This window comes from Hippoglossus hippoglossus, chromosome 19, assembly GCF_009819705.1.
Source record: "Hippoglossus hippoglossus isolate fHipHip1 chromosome 19, fHipHip1.pri, whole genome shotgun sequence".
In the NCBI taxonomy this organism is placed as follows: domain Eukaryota; kingdom Metazoa; phylum Chordata; class Actinopteri; order Pleuronectiformes; family Pleuronectidae; genus Hippoglossus; species Hippoglossus hippoglossus.
The window spans coordinates 1329346-1354379 of record NC_047169.1 but is presented as its reverse complement, the minus strand read 5'-3'; the positions used below and the strand labels follow the sequence as shown (position 1 = coordinate 1354379).

General features: G+C 45.3%; 2 protein-coding genes across 2 annotated transcripts in view; both read left to right on the top strand.

Moving 5' to 3' along the window:
- LOC117752998 (E3 ubiquitin-protein ligase rnf213-beta-like) overlaps window positions 1-11935 on the top strand; it is a 30115-nt gene extending 18180 nt beyond the window's left edge. The window contains exons 38-65 of the mRNA XM_034570771.1: window positions 47-234; window positions 312-432; window positions 642-742; window positions 916-1095; window positions 1312-1457; window positions 1552-1651; window positions 1899-2010; window positions 2164-2368; window positions 2461-2651; window positions 2779-2895; window positions 3310-3411; window positions 3584-3826; window positions 3932-4013; window positions 4087-4121; window positions 4219-4322; window positions 4409-4553; window positions 4998-5163; window positions 5241-5335; window positions 5415-5663; window positions 5774-5900; window positions 6135-6218; window positions 8541-8712; window positions 8804-9005; window positions 9102-9179; window positions 9360-9557; window positions 10100-10189; window positions 10545-10723; window positions 11214-11935. Coding sequence (XP_034426662.1) covers window positions 47-234; window positions 312-432; window positions 642-742; window positions 916-1095; window positions 1312-1457; window positions 1552-1651; window positions 1899-2010; window positions 2164-2368; window positions 2461-2651; window positions 2779-2895; window positions 3310-3411; window positions 3584-3826; window positions 3932-4013; window positions 4087-4121; window positions 4219-4322; window positions 4409-4553; window positions 4998-5163; window positions 5241-5335; window positions 5415-5663; window positions 5774-5900; window positions 6135-6218; window positions 8541-8712; window positions 8804-9005; window positions 9102-9179; window positions 9360-9557; window positions 10100-10189; window positions 10545-10723; window positions 11214-11352 — 3951 coding nt within the window. The 3' untranslated portion in view covers window positions 11353-11935. The remainder of the gene's footprint in view (window positions 1-46; window positions 235-311; window positions 433-641; window positions 743-915; window positions 1096-1311; window positions 1458-1551; window positions 1652-1898; window positions 2011-2163; window positions 2369-2460; window positions 2652-2778; window positions 2896-3309; window positions 3412-3583; window positions 3827-3931; window positions 4014-4086; window positions 4122-4218; window positions 4323-4408; window positions 4554-4997; window positions 5164-5240; window positions 5336-5414; window positions 5664-5773; window positions 5901-6134; window positions 6219-8540; window positions 8713-8803; window positions 9006-9101; window positions 9180-9359; window positions 9558-10099; window positions 10190-10544; window positions 10724-11213) is intronic.
- Window positions 11936-15280: 3345 nt separating this feature from the next.
- The window catches only part of LOC117753000 (E3 ubiquitin-protein ligase rnf213-beta-like), a 36505-nt gene continuing 26751 nt past the window's right edge, over window positions 15281-25034 (top strand). The window contains exons 1-18 of the mRNA XM_034570772.1: window positions 15281-15307; window positions 16666-16805; window positions 16918-17633; window positions 17708-17863; window positions 18338-18507; window positions 18595-18878; window positions 18964-19202; window positions 21734-21940; window positions 22017-22230; window positions 22320-22375; window positions 22453-22618; window positions 22691-22840; window positions 23089-23187; window positions 23295-23423; window positions 23579-23744; window positions 23830-23997; window positions 24083-24232; window positions 24331-24962. Of these exons, the coding sequence (XP_034426663.1) occupies window positions 16713-16805; window positions 16918-17633; window positions 17708-17863; window positions 18338-18507; window positions 18595-18878; window positions 18964-19202; window positions 21734-21940; window positions 22017-22230; window positions 22320-22375; window positions 22453-22618; window positions 22691-22840; window positions 23089-23187; window positions 23295-23423; window positions 23579-23744; window positions 23830-23997; window positions 24083-24232; window positions 24331-24962 (3795 nt within the window). The 5' untranslated portion in view covers window positions 15281-15307; window positions 16666-16712. The remainder of the gene's footprint in view (window positions 15308-16665; window positions 16806-16917; window positions 17634-17707; window positions 17864-18337; window positions 18508-18594; window positions 18879-18963; window positions 19203-21733; window positions 21941-22016; window positions 22231-22319; window positions 22376-22452; window positions 22619-22690; window positions 22841-23088; window positions 23188-23294; window positions 23424-23578; window positions 23745-23829; window positions 23998-24082; window positions 24233-24330; window positions 24963-25034) is intronic.

The window sequence follows — 25034 nt, the reverse complement described above, 5'->3', positions numbered from 1 at the left end:
TGTCCTCTTGGCAGTTTAGTTAGTTTGTGTGCGTTGCCTCTGACAGGTGGAGGACATTTTGGCTCTTGGCGTCTGTGTTGAGCAGATGAAACTTCTGACTGTGACTTCGCTGCAAGAGTGCGAGTCCTTTGTGAGCAGAGTGGAGTTCCTGCAGCCTTGTCTCGACCGGGCGTTTGGTCGGACGTACAGCTCCCTCTGCAGCCCTGGCTGTCTGCAACATCTGGACTCCATCAGGTGAGTCTGGACACCTGCAGTGAGAGAATAAAACCAATGTCCTGTGTTTCTGAGGCTTATTTATAATCTGTCCTCAGGTTGCTGTGGCATGGGATGCTGGTTGTTGCATCTTTCATCCAACACGTCGTTTTTGAAGTAGAGCAGGAAGACTTTCGACTGAAAGCACTGGCTCTCAAACACTGCAACCTTCACCTGAACGTACGTCAAATGCTTTTAGTCTTTTTGTGTTTATTCCCAACCAGAGGGAGTCTCCTAATCCATTTATGTAGCATTTTAATTTATGTACATTCGCTGCATGAAGAAGCTTCTCTGCAGTTTTTCCCTGAAGGTATTTTATGTCTTACATGTTCGTAAGACATAGTCGTCCAGACATGTTTTCAGATTTTGTTCTTCTGGCTCTGTCACAGCTGATGCAGGAGTCACCTGACATGAGGAGCGTGGACACGTTGCAGAAGCTGATCCGGATCCTCAACTCCTTCCACAACGAGTGCATCAGCAGAGATCTGAGGTCAGACGCTGCTTTTAAACGTTTCTCTTCAAAACTTGAATATACTCACAGAAACTTGAATATACTCACAGAATATACTCACATACTCGCAAATAACCTCACTTTTTCTCTTTTAAGCAACTCAATGATTTTACAATATAAGATTTAACAAGTGTTTAACTTGTGATGTACAGGTTTGGCATTTCCTGCCCAGTTTGCTTGCTGGAGCTCAGCGAGCCGTCAGCTCTGCCCTGCCTGCACGTCCTCTGCCTGCCGTGTCTCCAGCGCTGGATTAAGCCGGACAGACGTTCGTGCCCTAAATGCAGAGCAGACGTTCCCCCCGACTTCAAGCCGACTGTTTCTGACACCATCAAGTGAGTTAGAAATAAACAGTATTTGAAGAAATGTGGTGATTCACAATACATCATTGGAAACTGCGTCCTAAAGATTATATGTATTTATTTATGTAGATAGTCACAAAACATCATCTACGATCTATTTTTTATATTAAAGCAGAATTTTCAGAGCATTATTTACTGGGACTGTAAACTGAGTTTTCATAATGAAAATAATATGTCTTTGTGTCTCAGAGCCGCTCTCCAGCAGCACAGAACGATCAGGAACTGCTGTAACTCCTTCTTCCTGGAGGTGGTGTCCAGGTTCTGTCTGTCAGAGGGGCAGCAGCCTGGAGACGGGGTGGTGGAGCTCCTCTTCTCCTTAGTGGTCTCTGCTAATGGTCGGTGAAAAGAAAGCAGCGCAGGGTTTGAACTGTGTGATGCTTTGATTTGGTGATTGTTCATTCAGATTGTTCATTATTTTGTGTGATGCAGGAGACGTGTACAGGACCAGAGAGCTCAGTCCCTTCCTGGAGTGTGTGGACAACTCTCCGGTGGTTCGATCCGTTCTCCCCAAGCTGCTGCTGCAGTACAGGTGGGGACATGAATCCAACGAGCACGGGTGGAGTTAGAGCTCCAACCTTCTGCTCATTTAGAAACAAAACCAGCAACATTAGAAAGTTCAGAATTTGTCTTTAATTTCAATTCAAGTACTGAAACATGCACCTGGTACTTAGAAATGTACAAAATATGAATTAATAAATGGAAATGAAAATGTACACGGTCAGAATAAAGTAAGCAGCTGATGGTTGGCTGTTGGTTCACTGTTGTGCATCTGTCAGCTTTGATCAGGTAAAGACTCACATCGAACTCTACCTGAAGAATCTGGAGGAGAAACTTCTAGACAGAGAAGACCGCACAGAACTCTACCTGCTGTTTGTCAACTGTTTCCAGGTAGAAAGCCCTGGTGCTCATATCCATCTATCCTTCCATCCTTCCATCCTTCCATCTATCCTTCCATCCATCCATAGAATAGCCTGTAATAAAAACAACACCTCCTAATATTCAACCAGAATTTAAGTGTCATGTTTTTACAATCTTTCTCAGGACTCTCTGTTGTGCTCGGAGGCGAGAGAAGTAGACGAGAGCGGAGAACGACAGATGCGAGCAGAAATCCGGTTCCTGAGCCGGTTGGCCAGGAAACAGGCTGCAGCCAGAGAAGCAAAGCCGGCAGAGTTCCTGCTGGACATGGCCAGACTGAGAATATGTCTGAGCTCGGCTGCACGGCTCCTGGAGAGGATCCCAGTTCAGGGTGAGTGGAGCTGACTGAACTTCATGATGAAGGTTTGATTGATTTGATTAGTTCTGTGGAAACAAATGAGGGTGTGATGTGTGTTTCTTTTGGTGCAGTTGAAAAGGTGGAGGATCAGTACCTGCAGCAGGTGAGAGCGGTGTGTGAGTACTGTGCCAATGACTGGTTCAGGGTTTACCTGCTGCGAGCGCTGCACCGACGCTCTGGGATCGACTGCATCCTGTCCCTGATGAACAGACCCACCTGGGGATGGTTGTTCCCCGCAGAGTTCCCTCGGCAGCAGGTACAGGTCCCAGACATTTACGTGGTAGAAACTTAGAAACCTATTATCTACCATGAACCACCATGAACTACTTACCTGTCACATCGTAACAACACACCTCAAACACTAAAATGTTTGTTTCACTCAGGTGGTGACCACCGTGGACCCCTTCCTGTGCTGTGCGACGTCTTACCGAGCGTTGAGAGACGCCGTGACTCAGGTTCTGCTGCAAAACAAAGCCGACAACTTCCTGACACAACTAAAGGTCAGAGGTCATCGATCGTTAACTCTCAGTTCACACTGTCATGTGTCACAGTGACCACTGGAGGGCACAGAGGCCATGACTGAAAACACACCAGTTTATTAATGACATGTGTAGTGGTAATACATTTGATTAATAAAACACATTCCAACATGTTATGATGTAGCTGTAAGCATCTATACATTATATAACTGCAGCTGTGCTATATTATATTGTCATTAATTATATATTTATGGTTGTTTACCATTATATTCAAACTTAAATGATCTTGAAAGAGACAAAAAGGTTGATTTAAAAAATAATGAATGTTTTTTCTAGACCTGTTTCTAAATTCTGAGTTTCCACTTCTCTTGTCGTTGTTCTTTCATGAGTTGAATTATTCCTGGTTCTCTTCTCTGTTCTCCTCTTCCTGTGTAGAAGCTGAGAGGTTCTCAGATCAGACTCGTGGCTCTCGCCTTGTTCAGAAACGTCACCTCCCGCTACAGATCATCTGACGTCAGCTCACAGCCCTCAGCACAGGTCGCTGCACACGTCTCAAGGCCTTTTGTCATATTAGCCAGATACTGGAACTTTCTGTGCTGTTCTGTAATGTCTCACTGGGAAACTGGGAAATGTCTGTAGAACCACTGTGAAGTGTTTGCCATCAGTCTCTTTTTGACTCACTGTGTTTTGGCCCCATGTGAACGTACAGGAGAAGGAGAGACTAGCGCCGCTCCTCATAAACATCCAGTCGATGGAGTTCAGGGGGTTCTGCTTGTCACTGCTGCAGAATCAGATCGGGGGACCGGGCTCACGTCTCCGCGTCAGCGACAATCTCTCTCCTCAGAGACAGACCGTCCTGGAGCTGCTGGTGCATCTGTCCTCTGTGCTGCTCAGTGGAAATAAGTTACTGGCTCCTCTCTACCAGATCGCCTTCCAGCCGCAGAACGCGACAGTAAGACGCCACTTGTCCTGCGCCATCACGTACACTTTGCTTCACGCTGCCTCGTAGGGTTTTACACCAATCTCATTTCTGTATAATTCAACTTTTTCCTTCTAGAACTATTTTCTGCCGATGATGCCTGACGATCGCTCGTCTGAAGCCCGACAGTGGCTGGCAGGAGAGAAGCTGCTGTCGTACAGTAAGTGTTTCACAGTGTGAAGCTGCTCGTTGCTTCTCTCGTCAGCTTCTCATGTCTCTCTCCTTCTTTTCAGCCTGTGCCAACGGACACGTTTGCTTCGTGGCAGGGGTGAGAGCTTTTTTCTGTCCTGTCCTTGCATCAAGCATTGAGAATGAGATCGTCTTTAAAAACTGAATACACTATATGCTTCTGTGTTTTCACCCAGTGCGGGAAACCGGTGGTTTTATCCAAATGCCCCGACTGTGGACTTCCCATCGGTGGAGAAAAACATGTCCCAGTCGAAGGCTTCACGCAACAGGCAAATGGGAGGTAATGACACGTTAAACTAACCAGTGTGGTGCCAAATGTTTGTGTTTCGGTTGATTTCATTTGAGTTTCTCCTCGGTGGCATGAAGAGATCAGACTCGGACGGGACACGTGTTAGGAGAAGCTGCTCGCAGGTCTGAAGCCCCTGAGAGACAGATGACTTCCGCTCAGTCCTGCATCCTGCGGCTGCTCACGCACCTCGCCATGCTTCAAGGAGCCACAAGAAACCAGAGAGTGAGACGTCACTTCAATCTGCACCACACTCTATTTTTATTATTGAATACTATTTTTCTTTCACTCAAAATCCTGCGCTCACACTCAAAAAGAATCTGCCTGTGCTTGGATTTGCTCAAACTGCTTGCACTCAGATTTTCTGCATGGAAGTACATAAAGCTAATGCACCCAAAACGAGGGCGGGGCAATTTCCATTGTCAACACTACACCTGACATTCTATTGGTCGAGGTATTTTAAAAACTCCAAGAGCAGAGGAATATGAGAGCTGGCAATCTGAGCACAAGCAGGGTCTGTTTGAGTTTGAGGCTTTAGAGTGAAAGCATCACAAAATCTGAACCTGTAATCAATAATCCCTGCTCTCAAACTGATGTGAGGATTACACATCAAGTGTATTATGATTGGCGTCACGTAAACCTCCTGCTGTGCTGTTCTTTGTGCTGCAGGGAGTCGAGGGCATGATCCAGCCCAGGCCGACGGATGTTTTCAGCTTCCTGTGGCAGCACCTTCTGAAGGACATGAGCGTGCTGGGTCGCAGTCTGGATCTGAACTTGGACGACACAGCGGTGACAGTTCATCTGGTTCTCAGCGTCTGCACAGAGGTCCTTTCAGGTGAATCTGAGTCTCTAACCACTTTCAGTGCTTCTGCTCATGTAAAGAAACGCTGACTCTGCTGAATGTCATCACAGGTTCCCGCGGTCCGACGCCTGATCTGTCCTCCAAACAAGAACGGCAGCGGTGGGAGAAGGTTGTCCGTGACGCTGCCATCAACCCAGTGCTTCAAGTAAGAAATGTTCTGTTGTTGCTTAAAATGCTGTGACTACATTTGGTTTGGCGTGGTGATCAAATCTTTTCTCCTCCAGGATTTGCAGAAGAGTCTGTCTGAAGCTCAGGACAGAATCGGTGATGACGATGGACTTGCTGGAAGCTCCCTGATGAACCTGGTCTTCGGGGATCCTGGCAACATGTTGTCGCTCCCCTCCGACTGCCCGACACATCGCTCGTCCTTCTGGACTCTTCCTGAGATCATGACAGTGGAGAGATTCTCTCAGTTGGTGGGGGAGGCGAAGGAACGCAGCTCTTTACCTCTGCTGCTCGAGTTCCTCAACAAGGTACCGATAATCCCATTCCACAGGTTTTGTTTTCCTCAAACTCAACCCTTGTGTTGTTTTTCTCATTGAATATGTTGTGGTCTGTGTGTGTCTGTCTGTGTGTGTCCCAGATAAACTGTGTGAGACAGTTGCACCACCTCCCTGAGCTGGTTGTGTTACAGTCAGACCTGCTGCGGGTGTTTCCTCTGACGTCTGCAGCTCAGACTATTGATCAGATGTTCCAGCAGATGCCAGCAGGTAAATCAACGTCTCATTTATCACTGAACATTTATCATTATATTTGAATGTGTCTTTTTGTTTTCATGTAAACTTATCACAGGTCTCTACCACATCCTCACACGTGTCTGAATTAACAACTAACAAACTAAAGCACCAACATCAATGAAAGAATACATGTGATCCCACCACTAATATCACACATGTACAGACACACACTCACACAACCTGAGCCTCTGTCGTTGTCGTCCTCAGGATACCAGAAGAGGAAGCTGCAGGAGAGAGTGACGACATTCATCAAAGTGTGGAACTGCCTCCGGGCGGAGGTGGCAAACAGCTGTAAGCACCAGAACTGTGAACTCTCACGGGTTCATGTTGTGGAGGTGGATCTGTGAAAGGAAATAATCTGTGACTTCTGTCACGATCAGTTCAAACACGATGAGAATCACAAACATCGAACCTCTGTTTAAAATTAAAAACTTCTATACAATATATGATATAATATTCAATATATTTTGATGAATTATGTGACACCTAAGAATTAAATAGAAAATAACAGTGTTGTGCAATAGTAGGTAGACTTGATTTGGGCTAATTATTAATAATCATAAAATATTATTATTAAAGGGGACATATCATGCAAATTCCACTTTGTTAGTGCTTCTACAGGTTAATGTGGGTATCTGGCTCATGTCTACCAACCCAAAAACTCTGGGGGAAAAACACTCGCGCGTTTTGTTATGGTTCCTCTACGTCAGAAACGTCATGCTTGAGTGACTCGATTGAGCTTCCTGGGTTTTGTGTCGTAACAAGGCACTGGAAGTCTCCCTACATTTATCAAAGAAGGGGCACCACCCTGGTGTCTGGGACCAACAATCAATCTGTAAAGATCAGTCTCATAAAATCTCAATATTTACTATTAATGATTGTAAAATGAACAGTGAAGGTTAAAGTTCAAGCACTGGCTATCATGTTCCAGCTGTATTCACATACATATGCACAAATAATCACAAAATACCGGTACTTTAAATACAATAGAATTTATTAAAGATAATAACATCAATGTTAATTAATGACTATTATCCTAAAAAGAATCCACTGTATCAAAGATCACAACACTAGCACTTAACACGATTTATAACACACGTAATACATATGTGTAGGTGTGTGTGTGCGCGCGAGAGAGAGAAGGGGGAGTCAAGATGGCGTACGAAGTCACGGGGGATGACGTCGTATTACTGAATTTAAGATGGCGGTCTAACCGCGTGGTGTCGTGTTACTGAATTTAAGATGGCGGTCTAACCGCGTGGTGTCGTGTTACTGAATTTAAGATGGCGGTCTAACCACTTGATTTGACGTAGGATCGAATTCAAGATGGCGGTCTAACCGCGTTGTTTGACCAACAGGAAATGGAGAACAAAGGGAGGCTTTTGTCTATCTCGTGGTTCAAAGTGCCGAATGGCGTCGAGATGCGATCGCACTCTCTAAGTCCCCGGACGGGTGTAACACGTGAATTATGTGGATGCAGGTCGGAACGTGTGTGCAGGCTTAGGAGAAAAGAGAGAGAGCGATAAACATGCAAAGAGTGATCAGAGGAGATCTCGGTAACCAAGCTAACTAAGACCCGTCCAGCTGTGTACCGATCTTTTAGTGGGTTAAAATCTCCGCAAAATTGGTCTAACGTTAAACAGTGCCGCGATGTGGCCGGAAACGCAGATTCGTCATGACACGCTGGCACAAAACAAAGGGACTCGGTGGTCCAACACAAGTATACACTCAAATAATAACACGCTAATGTTTAAACTAGTCTCTGCCCAGACATAAGCCTCTTACTTGTTGCTGGTCCGCGAGCGGCGCGTTCCGGGAAGACAAGTGAATTGTGTGCGTGGCCTCTAGAACAGCTGATTCGCGCGGTGGCAGCGGGAAACGAGCTGGGCCGGATAGAGAATTCGTCTCGTTCTCCTGGGCGAATGTGTCCTGCCCTTCGTGCGAATGTGTCCTGCCCTTCGTGCGAATGGTCTTGCTCTTTGGAGCGAATGGTTCTTGCTCCTGGTGGCGAATTGACGTGCCCTTCTGCAGGTCTGAACAGCTGAGGAGCAGCTGTAGTTGTGGATCCGGAGAAAATCTGTGGAACTCGGCCCGCGAGTGAAACCATTTTGCCGCGGTCTCTTCAAAATAAAGCTCAGGTTAAAAAAAAAAAAGGGAAGTTCACAAAAATAAAAGGGGAATGAACTTAAGTTAAAAATAAAAATACAAACGTTTGGTGGTTGCTCCCTTAAGTGTCTGGATCATCTGGAGGAACCGGGAGAGGTTCTGGTCCTATCTTCAGTGCAAGGGAAAAAGCAATGAATTGAGGGGGTTCTCTGTATTTATTACCCCGAGAAATGTCCGGCCTCCCTCCAGGTGGGGCCGTGGGGCCGTGGGGTCTGTTGGCTCTCAGCCAATGGAAGGCCCGAGTTTGAACTCCGGCATCGGTTAAAAAACCATGGAGGCCCCAAAAGCATTCTGGGGGTTTTGGCCTCATGTTAGAGACGAACTCTAGTCAGGCTTCTCAAATGTGTTGTAGGCCTCTCCTTCCACTTTATGTAATTTGTTATTCTTAATGTGACACCTATTCCTACCCATATTCATTTACTTTCTCCTGTGTGTGTGTGTGTGTAGCAGCAGACTTGGGTGTGGACGTGAAGTTGTGTGAGAGAGAGGTGACAACCAAGTTTCTGACGCCGTCCCGACACGGACCGGGGTCGTGTCTCCGGACGCTTGTGGACTTCCTGTCGGAGACTCACAACAGCCTGGTGAGAGAGGCCAGGAGAGCGAGCCACCAAGAGGACAGGTCAGTGCAGCCGTCACGTGATGAGACGAGTACGAACGCAGGGTTCATCAAGTAAAACTGTTTTTAATTTAACCGTGTTTCATTTCCTCAGTGAGTACATTGTTATGTTGGAGAGGATTTCCGAGACCCAGCTGACTCTGTGCAACCCAGAGAGAGAGCTGCTGCCTCTGGTCTTAGCTCACTGTCACTACACCTTGAAGAAAGGCCGGGAGACGGACAGAAGCTACGATCTGCTGGGGATCCAAACGCAGCTCGCCCGCCGCTTCCTGGCTGGAAAACCTCTTATCAAAGCGGTAAAATCTAAATATAACCATGTGTCCGTGTGTCCGTCTCAGGTAAAACCAAACATTCCTCTCACCAGCACTGTTTTCCACTTTGATTAAAACCAGGACACGTCGAGGTACCTGAACAGACACCTGCAGGATTTCTCTGTGGTTCTATCCGAGGTCAGAGGAAAGGTTTGTCAGGTAAAAGCATTTCGCTCACCTCAGAACATTAGTTACAGTACCAGTCGTGATCTGGAACCTAGTGGTGCCAGCTGAAGAATGTTCACAGGAGTCTCCCCTGTACGAGTGTGTGAGGCCACTTTGTTAGAGGTCAAATTCCTTCCCTTGGCCCTGCTGACTGTTTCCCTGTCCGTCCTGCAGGAACCGCTGAAGGGTTCTGTGTGCAGCACCATGAGGACGGTGCTGCGCTCGTACACAGATGTTTGTGACGCCGTGTACGTGGTGGAGATCGGCCTTCGCTTCCTTGGCAAGATGGTCGTTGATCCTCAGTGTCAACTTTCATCCTACCTCACTGATTCTTTGCAGATGCGCCGACATATTTCCAGCACTGTAGCCAAGGTAGAAGCCTCCAGACCCACAGCTATTTCCACTGCAACACCACTATGCAAAGAAAGGGATTCGATCTCATCTTGTAAAAAATGCACAGTTAAAACAACCCTCTCTTGTTGTCTTTCTCTCAATGAAAGTCCCATTTATAGAATATTTAATACAACAGAAATGTCACTTATACATAAGATATTAAATAATCAAATTTAAAATGTGTATTTTGTCTTCTACTTCCATTGATTTCTATTAAATGTGAAAATCAGCAGCTGCTAGAAATTTGCATGGCTGATTTAACCCGCCTCTGTGGAAAAGTTAAATTTACTAGTATAGTTGAGCCAATGTGTAAACTCTAAATTCTGCATCATCTTGCCACGAGAACGTATCTGAAAGTGCAGATTGTTCAGGTTCCAGAGTCACAGAGAAATGAATGGAAGCTGGTTCCTGCTGTAGAGATATGTTGCTTTCAAAAAAGATCAGTTTAGGAGATAAAACCTGCACAAAAAGTAGCGATGGTTTGCTGTGACCTTTTAAAAACATGAAACTTTTTATTTTAGGGTCTTGGAGAATGCAAACTGGAACACAGCATATTCACCTGGCAGCTCCTGACTTGTTGGAAATCCGAGCTCATGCTGAACAGAAAACAAGTGAGTATCAATAAAAATAAAGTTATTGGATGTGGATGGAGAAAATATTTAAACCAAACCCCTTCACAGACTGAAACTGTTAAATCCATGAGAGAAACTCGATCCGCGGTGACCACATAATCACTCCTGACCCCTGCTGGCTGCCAGAGACGGACCCGAACACCACAGAGAGTTAAAGCTTCTGGGCTGTAATCCGTTGGAAGTGTGCCAACTGACACGGCAGGCGCCCACAGATTGACCCCAATGAAAACTGAGTTTGAGGAATTCTGTGTTCGCGGCGGTTTCTGCAATGATGCACACAGTCGTGGAAGTGAATTAAACGTTGATTAAACGTAAATTCGTGATTCTCTTTCAGGACCCGTTTCAGAAACTGCCCCCAAAGTTCCAGCAGAAGCTGTCCGAGGACGAGAGGAAAGGGCTGAAGGTTTTCCTCGCTGTCACAGACGTCGACACGTTTTCTTTGGAGCTTCATGAGATTCTGCTGCTGAAGACGAGCGATGCCGTAACTGACCAGAGTTACCATCCAAACTGGGAGTAAGCACAAGCCTTTTGTATGTCACCCATCTGTAGGGAAACCTCATTTACCCTTTTGTCAGTTTAGTTTCTGTTGGAGGAAATGCACCAAATGGTAAAACATTCCTAAAACGTTTGCAGTATTGACACAAATTTCTCCAAAGGGTGTTTGTAAAAACACAGAGATCATGGGTGAAAGGAGTGTGCCTCTTGTCACGTCAGAGATACCACCCTGGTCCAAAGGAATCCATTGATTCCAGACAGTTTTAACCAGAGTAAAGTGTGGAGGTCTCACCCGGGCGCTCCCCTGGGATGTGGAGCCTTTTGACTTCCAGGATGAGAGCGTGACCCTCCAGGCAGCCATCTGTCAGGGGAAAGGAGCTTAAGTTGTATCCCCTCTGCCGCAGGTCACTCCTATGGGGGCGGCAGCTGGACAGAGGAGTGAATAGGAATGCTTGGGGTGAAAACAATGGTCTCGGTGCTAACACTTCTCCCTCCCTGCTGTTTCCAGCATCAGGTCCACCATGGAGAGCCATTTGGAGGAGAAGCACCTTCCACCTCTGCTGGAGCTCGAGTCTCTACCGGAGGAGATCACTCTGGCACAGGGGGCTGACGTGTGGAGGGCGGCTGTGGAGTTTAAAAGAAGATAGATGCTGATTTTTACAGAGATCTGAGTTATTTCTGATTGTTTGTTGTAACTGTGAGATAAGAGAATATCTAAATTCAAATAAGATCATAAATTCATACATTGGAAGAACGACCAAAACAGGCATTCAAGGCAAGGAGCAGGTCAGAAGTGACTGTAAATACACAGACACAATTATAAGGAGAAACACAATGACGACAAAGGGACACAAAACAACCACTGTGGCACACAAAAAACTCCACAAAGAAATGACCACAGAGACAAATTGACCATAAAGAGACACACTGACCACAGAGATAAAGACACAAATATAATAATAATAAACATGCAGAGAGACACAATAGTCTTATATTAAGTTGTAGTGCCACATAAGTCAGGGGCCGTTAACCAGTCTGTGTTTTTATAATGCATTAATCATTCTATATATGGGGACACATTCTGAATAATTGCTATTTTTCTGACGTAGATATTCAAAGTGTTGGAGATGTGAGGCCTTGTTTCTTTTTGTTAAAGTGTTCTTCGTGTTTTATCAGGTTCATTGTGTGACTGAGGTTTGAGGGAACATTTAATAAATCATCTATAAACGAGCTGGAACTTTTTTTACTGTTTCTAATTAAGTGAAAAGTGATTTTAAATCAAAGCATCTTTTTGTAAAGTCAACCAAACGGTTCAATGAGCCACGCCCCCTGTGAGGCAGATCATCTCGACCAATCGGAAGCAGGAACGCAGGGACGGACTTCTTCCCTCCGCCAATGGCAGGCGACGGGGGGCGGGGCCGAGTGTGTTTTCGCCACGTGATGTTCCGAGTTATCACGGATCGTCAGTTTGAGTCCAGCGACAGAACCGAGCAGAGTCAGAGAACTAACCTGGACTAGTTCAACTAAACTAGTTCAACTAAACCAGCTTCAGAGCCATTTCTCCTGCTCTGTCCAATCCCAGAGGCTCCCAGTGTTCCCAGGTAAACAACTCTTTAATCCTAATGCAACTGGAAATACGCCATCATGACGCAGGTCAAAGATCTGCTCCTGCACGACCACAACACTGTGCTGCCCGACTACGGGAGGTGATTCTCCTCCGGGAACTTTCTGTGACTGTCAGTGAGGATGACTTTTTCATTCACTCACTCATTTGAGTTTCCCTCAGGATCCAGCACCTGTCAGACGCCCTCGGAGATCTCTACAAGGAGTTCAACGCCCTGAAGGAGCGTCTGGCCGACCTCACAGTCAGGTTTGACGGGGTGGAGGACTTCGTGGACGGCGTGCGGTCGGGAAGGAACCCTGCAGCGCCCCGAGCTGAACCCAGACCCCCGGGGGCCCTGCTGGGAGACGTGGTGGCTGCTGGGAGTCGACCTCTGGGGAGGAGGACCAGGGTGGTGGTTCGGAGAATCCAGAAACCTGCAGCTTCTCAGGACTGAGGAGGAAACCGATGATGAAGCATCAGAATCCTGTTTGCTGCAATGTTTTATATAGATGTAGTGGTCAAAAGTTTAGGGTGACAGTTGAATGCCAATCGGGTTCACCACATATATCCAGAATAAACGGGACGGGAGGCTGATGATTCCAGAAATAGACAATTTATTCAATTCGTACAAAGGATTTAAAAAGGCTGATCAAACAGCACAGGATCATGTGCAAAGTATGGAGTACTGGCCTTGATATAAATAACAGATTAAAAAGAGAGAAGTTAAAGGCTCCAGACCCAATTTAACAAAGCTAAAATATCATGCATAAAACAAGCACAGCACACTTTAAGAATCCCAACACTGGTGTGATTACACCAGTGGATTATCACTGCAAGCGATATTATACAATGAAATAACAGAAGAGGGCCTCTAGTTTACGGAGCCAATAACTCACCAATATTCAAGCCATTAAACCAGGATTGCACAGTACCCGTCAACCATATTGCACATTACCCATAGAACAAAGAACAAAATAAAATATAACAAAGAAACCAGAAATCAAACCAATTAATCAGAAAGAAACTAAATCTAAACAAGGCCAAATAATCTAAATGAAATCTAAATGTGGGAAAAAACAGTGACCGTAAATATTCTGCCTGAAGGCAGCCCTATGAAACAAACATGTCATATTAGGTCACACAATTATTAAACAAGTTTATCAAAATGTTTAAAAACATTTACAAACATAAAACACATCGTTATGCCATACCTTCAATTAATTTAAATAAAGCAGAGACCCACGCCGTCCTTATTGTCGTGATGACAAGTACTAAAACAGGAAAAGGACAATTACACTTAATGTCACAGACACAATAGTGTTGACTCTGGATAAATGTTCCGGCGCATTACTAACAAGTATCGTTCCCACTAGTTTGTGTGTACACGCTGACTGGAGATTATTACAGCGTGCCTGTATGGACTCACTCACTCACACACACACACACACACACACACACACACACAGCTGTACGCTGGGATCTATGGACAGAAATGCGCTTAATGTTTACGAACGTTTTCTGCGTGATCTTCATTTACTTTAAAGTGACTTTCAGTTAATGAAGCTTACCGCAACAAACAATTGGCGTCCACACCTGCTGCCCCACGCTACACGTCCACACCTGCTGCCCCACGCTACACGTCCTCACCTGCTGCTACACGTCCTCACCTGCTGCCCCACGCTACACGTCCACACCTGCTGCCCCACGCTACACGTCCACACCTGCTGCCCCACGCTACACGTCCACACCTGCTGCCCCACGCTACACGTCCACACCTGCTGCCCCACGCTACACGTCCACACCTGCTGCCCCACGCTACACGTCCACACCTGCTGCCCCACGCTACACGTCCACACCTGCTGCCCCACGCTACACGTCCTCACCTGCTGCCCCACGCTACACGTCCTCACCTGCTGCCCCACGCTACACGTCCTCACCTGCTGCCCCACGCTACACGTCCTCACAGGAGGGGAGAGGGGGGGGGGGGGGGGGGAGCGACTACGGTGTCCTAAATAAACTTCGCCAACTCCCCTCATCCTATAGGCATCGCCGTCCTGTCAGGTTAATTAGAGCTGGGATTTTATATCTACAATGACATGTAAGCATAACTGGGAAAGTAACACTGCTAAAACTATCCTGTTTTAGCTAAAGCTTTTTATTAAGGATTGACCCCATTACATAGAGATTTTATTTTTCTGTTTTATCACCACCTCCATGGTTTCAGTGTGAGGAGGTCATGTACATATCTTATCTTGATTTAACACTATCTTTATTGTTATTAAAGATTATTGTAACTGATGCATTTGTTTGTAGATCACTTTTTACTGTTGTAGCTGGTTTAACAAACGTATAGTTAAATCTCTTTAGATGCATGTTTCACAAGCTCATCACATGTTTTTGTGTTTACATTAAGACTGAAAGTTTTTACTTTGACTTAAAAACCATCATCAGTAACGTCAGCGCTCACACAAACGTGAAAAGTACAATATGTGTAGTTTTGAAATAAAATAATCAAATAGGCCTAAATGTATAAGTTCCTCATATTTGCACTTGAGTAAATGTATCACACGTCAGAACTGTAGGAATGATTTCATATCAAGAATATACACTTAATGTGTTAAATGCAAAACTAAAAAGCACAGAACTGCTGAGTCATGAAAACAATGGGCAGCTCTGAGTTTGCGTAAGTTTCATGTTTGTTGAGTTTCTGGGAGAAATGAAACTGAAACTCAGTTCAGGGACCGTCAATAAATTACCCACTAAATCAAAGTGAAGAAATCTCTTACTTAGTGAATTTAACTGAAGATTTAAAGACCTGAACCGGTTAATTTTTACTTAAAATCAAATGTTGTAATTTAACCGGTAAAATTCTAGAGAAAACTGATTTATTTGGAAAGTTTCACTTTAGTGGATTAATTTGTTGACGTCCTCTTACAGTTTCACGGCTCAGGTCTTATAAACGTTTCCTGATCATTTCATCTGCAGCTGAGAACCAGAAGGTGAGTGAATATCTGTTTATACTGTAAATGTACTACTACACTGTGCAGAGTACACAGTGAAACTCTGTATGTGAAGTTCTGATCCTGGTTCAAACTGAGCTGCGTCATTAACAGATCAAAACTCAGTAAATCAACTTTGTCTCATCGTCTGAAATCAGCTCAGATGTTCATAGAAGCAAATAAGAGTTATTAGTTATTAGTTTCTCTGTTTTTATGTCACATATCTAATCAGTGACTTTCACTTTTTATTCAGTTTTTAATCGTCTTATTTTTTAGGGTTTAGAACAGAGGATGAGAGTTGTCCTGAGACAACTTGTGAATATGGGCCATTTAAATAAAATGCGATTGATGGATTATTGATAATTTATTGTTCAAGTCATTTATTAAGAAAAGATTCTGAAGCTTTGCTGGCTCCTCTTGTTAAAATGTGATCATTTGCTGCTTCCTCTGTTTTATTTTACTCCAAATTGAATATCTTTGGTTTTTGGTCTGTGATGTATTGAACATCACAAATATATTAGTTTCCATAGACATAGTGATTAAAGATGGATGACATGATGATTCCCTCAAAGTGAACTCAAAGCATCTCCATCGCCCCCTGGTGGCTGGCTGCAGTACACGTCATAAACCCTGCGTTCTCCACGTTAGCAGATGGGACCAAAATAGAAAAGTAGATGTGAGATAAATGTTTGTCAATGTTTGTTCAAGTGTTCATGTTCCTGATAAGTTTGGTTTGAATTGGTGATTTGATCGTATAAAGATGGGCTGAGACGTCATGATTGACAGCTGAGACGTCATGATTGACAGCTGAGACGTCATGATTGACAGCTGAAACTCACTCCTGATTGGTCAAGCCCGTGTTAAGAGGTGGATCAATACTGTGGCTTCACTCCCTGATCACTTCAGAGCAAACTCTGGTTCCAAATGACCTCATCAGTGGAAGATGGCATCGTTCATATCCCAGATATTTGGGCTTCATTCATGCAAGGTGGGGGGAGTAGAGACGCGTCGTCCATCTTTATTTTCAGTCCACAGCCAAAAGATGCTTGGCGTAAAATACATCAGGAGATTAAACTCAAACAAAGAGGGAGAACGTTTTAGCTTTATAGTGACAAGTTAGTTATATTCAAATCTGAATTTTTAACTCCCTAAAATCTGTGTCGGCGTCTAAAATGATAAAATTGTCTAAATTAATCAAAATCATACGAGTAATTGATGATAATAAAACAGGTATCTACAGCCATAGTGGTTTTTATGGTTATTTACGACTTGTCAAAGTCCCTCAGGAAGAGGAACTTGTCTGAACAGTGTCACAGAGATTTGCAGACATGGTGGATGTGACTGACTTTTACATCCAGACACAGGAAACATGGAGCAGAGACGCCCCTAAAGAAAGAGTCTACAGATGGAGGAGGCAGCAGGAAGGGCCCCTGGATCCCAGCGGGAAGCCAAGGAGAGGGAGGGTGATGCAACCAAAAGATCCCAGGGAAGAAATAAGGTACAAGAGTTTCAAACAACAACTTTCTAATGTGTTTAAAAACCCTGAAGGAAATTAAAACCAGTCTTGTGGTCGTCAGTTGGAGTTTACTGTACGTTACTGTGTGTTCCAGGAACAAGGACCGAGCCGGAGAGTTCAGGACAAAGAGAAGAAGAAAAAGAGAAATCCAAGAAAGAGAAAGCACAACTCAAACGCAGGAGCAGCTGCCAGGAGTGAAAATGCAGAAGAAGAAGACAAGATGGAGGCTGTGACGACGACAAGCAGCCAGACTCCAGAGGATGTTCCTGTAGAAACGCTTCACGTGGATCCTCCAGCTGAAGAGGACGAGCAGAAACCAGAGAATCAACCGAGGAGCAAAGAAGTGAGGACGGTGCCAGTTGAGACTCAAACAATGACACCAAAAGGCTCAGACAAGGTCACGCAGACTCCGGTTGTTGTTCAGATGGACAAGGAAACACAGACAGACTCAGCTGCTCCCGAACAAGACGACACAATCAATGCAAAGACTCGACCTGGGTCTGACGGTGCTGAGACAAGACGAGACAAAAACTCACCTGAACCAATGGTGCTGGACAACGACGCTGCTCAGACTCCGTCAACGAAACGTGAAAATCCAGACAACAAAGCCTCAGCAGCGTCCGATTCAGCAAAGGATCAAAACCCTGCGAAGGAGGAGAGTCCTTCTGCAGGAGTCTCCAGCCAAGAAACACACTCACAACCTCCAACAAGACCGACATCGTACGCCGGAGCCGGGAAGAGGGAGAAACCATCCAATTCTGCTGCTGACAAAACCACAGATAAAACCTCCAGAAGGTCCCAGAGCTCACGGTGAGTGTGACACTGATGTTTGTGACTCAAGTGGTTGAACCTGATTGTAAATGTGTATTTCTCTCTCTGCGCAGTGATTCCAGCCCAGTGAGAGCGCCACCTGGAGTCTCCATGTTCACCTTTCATGTCTATGCTGTGCTGGACAAAAAGTTTAGATTCAACCAAGAGCTAGACAAGCTGGTTCTGTTTCACTCTTCAGGATATTTACCTCTCACAGTGACGCACTTTGTGTAAGTATTCGTGATGTTTACGTGATGTTGTTCTTTTTACAAATATAAAACTTCTGCAATCTGCACCAACTGATACTCCCCCATCGTAAACCAGGTAAAGGTTGATTTATTCGTCCTTTACATACACAGACACATACGTTTCAAACGATGTAACATCACGTATTTCCTTTCGTCCTGACGTTGGCACGTTTGCAATGTAGCGGTGAAACATCTAAAGAATGGGTTGGTCCTTTAACCTTTAGTCTTAAAGAGACAGGAGCTAAAACCAAGTGTTTGAGCCAGAGGCTGAGAAGAGGAGCTGCAGCGATGGACAGTCTGAGGGAAATGTTTTCTAAACATTACAGCATGAAAACACTGATAAAACCTTAAAATGATCAGAATGTGTCTCCTTTAATATTTTAACCTGTTTTCACAGACAAACCCACAAATTCCATCCCACTGTCCTGATTAACATGTTCAACTTGTTATGTTTAGTGGAGTAGGACAGGGAGGCTATCTGGTCGAAGCGATTGTTTCGGTTGAGGAGAGCGGTCTGCAGAGAGGAATCTTCCTGGACTATGCATATGGTGTCCTGCAAAGACAAAAAGAGATAAAGGAAGACCCCATAAGAGAAGTTTTTATTCCTCGAGACTCCAACATTAAAGGTAAGACAAGAAGCATGTATCTTCAGCATTTCACTGCTGGTTTCAGTCTCATATGACCTGATGTGTACCGGTCTGCGTTTCATCCAGAGCTGCACCTTTACGAAGGCCTAATTAGTCTTGGTGAGGGGCAAGGCTTTTGGAAATCTAGCCTTAACATGGTCGGCTTGAGGAGATCGAAAAGTGAGGAGGTTTCAGACGCCTGGCTGGCCTCCGCCAAGCTGCTGCTGAGCAGAATCTTCCAGAACTGGTCTCCATCAGACAGACTGAGCACCAACAGCCTGTGTGACCACTTGAAGCATTTTACGACGAGTCTCGGTTATGCCAATTTTAGAGTGAAATTCAGCGACAGTTCACAACCCACCATGATCCAGGTGGGTGCAGCAAGAAGAGTTAAGACATTCGCTAAGTTTGACCTCCATTGTTCCACCTATAACAAAACTCTTTCTTTGTTTCCAGACCTCAGAGATGATTTCAGAGATGTTGGTTCAGATCTTGAAAGGAGAGGAGTTGCCAGGAAGCTGCGGCGGCACCAGTCCTCTGGTTCTGGGCCTGTCGGTTTTCACTGTGACCAGAAGCTGTCGTATCGATCTCGGAGTGAAATGTTGGGAGGAGCTGTGTGTCCTGGTGTCTTCAGAACCGGCGATGGAGAAGACAAACCTGGACGGGCTGCTCGCATCTTTCCCAAACCTACTGCAGTAAGTTGCATTAAGCAGGTTATTCACCACAGCTGATAAATGATAGATTCTGTAGATTTTATTTTCCTAAATGTTTTTAAAGTTTGTCGCGGAAATTTATCATGAGATAAAGTTTTCAGAGTTTCTCAGACCGGAGTTGTCTTAGAGGTTTCATTTTTTGCTCTGCAGAGGGTTACACAGTCAGCAACATGGCTCAGAGTGCAACAACGAGAAGTTAAAAAGGAAGGTTTTTATACAATTTGATAAATGGGAAACAGAACAGAAAGCATATAAAAGCATATAAAAAGAAACAAAAAAACACGGAAGGTCTCCGCCCGCTCCCCCCTCACTTCCTGTATTTCAGTCAGCAGTGAAAGTTCTTGCCGAACCCCATCCTCTCGCTGCTGGGGGCAGTCCTTTGCCCAATGTCCTTTTTGTCTGCAGACGAAAAACTCGTCTCAGCCCAGTGGGAGGCATCGAGGGAAGCCTCGCCCATGGCCACGTCCCATCCGCGCTCCTCTCTTCCTGGTACAGTGAAGTTGGCTCTGCTTTCACTGCCATCTTGAACGGGGCCCCACCAGTGCTGACACAGCCTGCATCATGGTTAGCTGTGCTTTCTGGAGCTGTTGATCTTCTTTCTTTGGCTGAGCTTTGTCTTTCATGTTCATGTTCATCATGGCGCCTGACTTCTGTGAAGCGAGCATCCTCAAGCATAACCCATAGTGGAGGAAGCAGACCATTCAGGAAGGCCTGTTTCAGATGTGTTTCATCAGCACCCGGTTGGTCACCCAGTTGCGGTGCCGCTGTGCTGGTCAAACAGGACAGTCAGACGAGTCAGACGAGTCAGATAGTCAGCGACTGACTCTTCGTTGGTTGGTGGACTCTGATCTTGTCACTGCATCATATTGAGGAGGGTTTTGTTGTTGGGGAGGAGGAAAGCAGGCGTTGAGAAGAGGACCGCCACACCCTGTAAATGGAGGATACAGAGATCTATGTAATTTCTTTTCAACTTTCTCAGTTCCTTTAATCTCCTTCTTTCTTTTTTTTAAACGTTGGTTTTCTGTCCCTACATTCTATTTCTTTTCCCCACATTTCAAGACATTTCTTATTATCTTCTGTCTTTCCACATTTTGGCCTTTTTATTGTTTTTTCTCTTAAGAGTTTAATTTTGTCGACACTGAATGATCCATTATGAGGAAAAGCAAAGTCTCTGGACCATATTGGAAGAAATGTCACACTTTCCAGTCCTCACTCTTGCAACCATAAAGCCCACCATTTGGACTTTCTGGGCTTTGAAGTCCCTGACTTCCCTTGTTACTCATCCTTATCAATTAAGTGTATGAAATCGTGCACATCTACAATTTCCCTTGAACACTCAATTTAAGACGTGGACGTCTCCACGAATTCTTGTTTCTTTCTCCGGCAAAACAGGAAAAATGCCTTCAACTAGGATGATTGCCATGACGATGGGTCAGATAAACACCATTAACAACAATAATCAAGAGACAATGACTAATACACCCATTCCAAATACAACCATAAACGTTTTATTTCCTATGTCTGTTTGATTTTCTATTTGAGAAATCCTCTAAGCAGTCATGAAAAATCTGAATTTCAACATCTCACCAGATATAAGATGACCAAAGAGAGGTCTTTGGATCCCTGTGAAGAAGGTCCGGAACCCCAGTCACTTCGGTCCTCTCGTCTCTTAAATATCAGAGGTAGAGGCAGAAGATTTTTCTCTCCCGGGTGGCCAACCACCGAAGACTTCTAGGGTCCAGACAATCTTTCAAGGGATCCTGTTCGTGACGCCAAGTTTGTCGTGGAAATTTATCATGAGATTTGAAATAATGAGTTTCTCAGACCGGAGTTGTCTTAGAGGTTAACTTTTTAGCTCTGCAGAGGGTTACACAGTCAGCAACATGGCTCAGAGTGCAACCACGAGAAGTTAAAAAGGAAGGTTTTTATACAATGTGATAAACAGGAAACAAAACAGAAAGCAGACAGGAAACGTCTGCTGTCTGGCATCACTGTTACAGAAAGAGGCATTCTTCAGTGGAAGCATCAACCACAAACTGAGGAGAATGTGTTCTGGGTTCAAAATGAAGACTATATTTAGAGATGTACGCCATGACAGCTGAGACTGACTCATGATTGGTCGAGTGAATCAGTTGGACCTTGGTACTGCGACTCCATCCCCTGAACACAACTGTGCAGACTCAAGATGGCGGCTTTCGTCTCCGAGATATTTTGGCTTCATTTCTCAATAGTGGGAGGAAGTGGAGTCGTGGCGTCCATCTTTATTGAATCTATGTTTTGAGTTTGCATGTCCTCTCCACGTCTGTGTGGGTTTTTCCTCCTACACTCTAAACACAGGTTAGTTTGCATGTCGGTGAGAATGTGAGCCTGGATGGTTGTTTGTCTGGATGCCGGCCCTGTGATGGACAGGTGACCTCTCCGGGGAGTAACCTGCCTGACGCTGTGGAATGTTAACATGTTGATCTGGGGCACTGATGATACGACCTTGTCTTCACTCTGTTTCTCCCCCTCAGTACGGTGTTGGGTCTGATAAACCACTGCTCTCAGCTCCTGGTGTCGGAGCTCGTCCTGCTCATTCCTCTGCTCTTCAGGCTCAGACAGTCGGGAGCTGCCGCATCCAAAGTGGGTCCAACCGTCGAGGAAGAGCACTGGTCGGGACTGGAGGGCGTCGGTTTCAAGCAGTTCAGAGAGAAAATCCAGTCCTACCCCGACAAAAGAAGGTAACTCTATCTTACCCTCAGCTTTCCTTCTTCATGAGTGAATGAAGTGAGTCTTCATAGGATTTGTTTCCCTCAGGAGGATGATGGCTTTGACACAGTCGCACTTATCATTGGCCAAAGAGACGCCTCTGCTCCTGATTGGCTGGCTGTCACTGTTCGCATTGGGGGATCTTCCTGAATTCTCGGACCTGACAGGGATACATGCAGAGCACCTGATCCAGAGTCTGCTGTACAGACTCCGAAAATGTGAAGAGACGAGGGATAACAACAGACTACAGGAGACTGTGAAGGTGAAAAAACCTACGAATAACATTTAAAATAACATTGTCTTCTCTTTGAAATGACCCTTTGTGATGATCTTTGTCTTTTCTACGTGCAGAACACTCAAAAAACTTTGAATCATATTCTGCTAATGGTCGACAAAGAGAAGGACAGGTAAGAACAGGTGAAACGTTCTTTCAGACAGATGCACTCTGGCTTCGTTCCCTGCAGCTTTTTCTCTTCGTCTGTAGATTGATTGAATCTGGAAACGTCGACGCGGCCTTCATGAGCAGCATCAGTGTGGCGAAGAGCACGTGCATGATTGTGCAACTGGTCCCGTTGTACCGGGCGGCGGTCCTGTCCTACCAGCTCGTCCTGAAACTGGCCGAGGTTTTGGACACTGCACAGAGAAATAAGGTAACGATCTCTTTTTTATAATCCGTCACTTCTTCAATACTTCAGTGTAACTCAACGTTTTGTGTCTCTCAGTCCAAAGATGAGACGTTGGCGACCGAAAAGCTGCAGCTCTCGGAGAAGCTATGTGCCGCGCAGCAGCAAATCAATGAGTGGCGAGAGGAGCTGCTGCAAAAAGGCCTAGTGGCGCCGACTAAAGCTCTCAGCTACCCGAACGAAATTGAGGTACACGGTGAATCAGAATTGCTGTCAGTAGTTTATGGAGGCTCGTCATCATTCAACCTATTTTTACCAGAGTTTACTAAAGAAATATATGAGTTTAAACTCTCTTCACCTGGATTTAATTACGTTTTGTTTCTTGCTGCAAGAAAACGATGATGGATTCAGTTTACAATGAACCAATGTAACCATGCAGGTGAAGCAGTTTTAACATAAACTGACTGAATATAACAGTGACTGTGTTGTATCACCAGCTGTGGGACACACTCTTCAAAGTGGAGTGCTCTATTGAAGAGGTTTCCTCCCGATGGACTCAGAGCCTGAGAAAAGAGCTGAGGAAAAGGATTTCCATGGTCAGTGGGTCTGTGTTGTTCAGTGTAAAGTCAATGTCATTATCTGAGGTCAGAGTTAAACATCATTGGTTTATTGTTCAACACATCTGAGCTGAGTATCTTAACAGGCAAGTGATGATGCTAAAGTTCTGCTGTGCTGCGTTGAGCCAACGGCGTCAGCTGTGAGGAGCAGCCACACTGATGTACAGACGTGTTTCGATGAGCTGTGTCAGTCTGCGATCAAGACAATCTGCCAGGTACCGTTCAGATTGGACCTCCTCCTCAGAGGGTTTCTCTTCCTCTCTTCTTCCAAGAACATTTTAATTTGAGAGCTTATTCATTTAACGTTCAGATTTTCAATGTCATTCAAAACCCTTGCTTTGACTAATTAAGACCACATTTTTGTTTTTAGCGAGGCCAGGCCGGAGACCTGATGCGCAGTCTCAGCTCCAAGGTGAAGGACATTCCGATTGTCATCCTGTCTGCTGTCGTGGTCGAGTCCGCAGCTCGATTCAGAGACAACCCTGTGCTCCAGCTGCTGGATTCACAGTCGGCCATGAGCCACCTGCTTTTAAACGGTACTTCAGTCCATATTTCATTGTTCTAACTTGTTTCCTATCTTCTCAAGCTTGTGTAAAGACCAGTGTTGTTGTCTTGGCCCAGGGGATTGGAAGCAGATCCGGGTGGATGACTCCGCAGGGCAGGTCGTCCACAGCTGTGTGGTTGCAGTTCGATCTCTGGTGGAGTCTGTGCTTCAAGGACACGTGGCGCTGGGACACCTGCAGACCTGCCTGAAAAATAAAGAGCAGTTTAAGAAACTCTACCTGCAGTGTATGAACCTTCATCAGCTTCAAACAGCCTTCCTGGATTACTATGTTAACTATATTTAATATCTAACATGAATATCTTCCCACAGACAAGAAAAATAACACAGCTGGAAGCGTTCCTGTCGATGCAGGTGCTGTCTTGGCTCAGAGAGAGAAGGATTGTAACTCTTTCATGCAGCGGAAACAGCAGATGGACACACTGATAAAGATGATAGCAAAGGTTAAAGAAAGCATCACAGGTGAGTTTAATTAGAATTACTCTAGATTAGATATTTTTCCAAAGTGTCTTTTGGTTTGGTTTTGGTTTTGCTGAGTAACGAGTTTCTTATTCCACCAGTTCCTGAGATGTCGACTCTTGAGGAGCAGCACGGCGCAGATCTTCAGAATATCAGCCTGAACAAACTGGTGCTGGTTCAGTCTCTTGATGCTGAAGGGACTGTGAAGAAGACGGGTCCTCCCCAGGTCCTCTGGTACCACATCAGTCTGAATGTGTTGAAAATGAGCCACGAGATGCACAAACTGCATCAGAGCAACCTGATCCTCTCCTCCTGGGTGAAGGGGGCTGCGTCCTTAGGTTCGGCGAGGCGACCCTCCTCAGCTCCTGTTGTAGTTTTCCTAACACAGGTCTGTGTACACATCTGGAATCCGCTGCTGACCAAGTTCCTGCAGCTTGGCGTCAGCATAGCGCGTGCTAACGTCACGCTCAAGCAGCTTGATCAGGTTTTGGTGGAGTCTGGCGACCAGGGAGACGGGAGGCTAATGAAGAAGGAGCTGAGTCTGATGTCAGAGATGTTTTGTGAACTCAGACAGTTCCAACCTGCAGAGAACTGGGTGGAGATGAGGCTCGCTCAGATCCGGGAGTATTCCCAGCTCCACGAGGCAGCGGTCGCAGCCAGTGCGATGCTGAAAATTGCTGAAAAAATGAAGCTTTCTGGAAACTTTGCACAAATTCACACCCTCAGCCAGCTGGTAACTGTCTTATTATCTTGTGCTAAATTTGATTTCAAGTTTTTATGATTTTCACTCTGTCTCTGAAGCTTT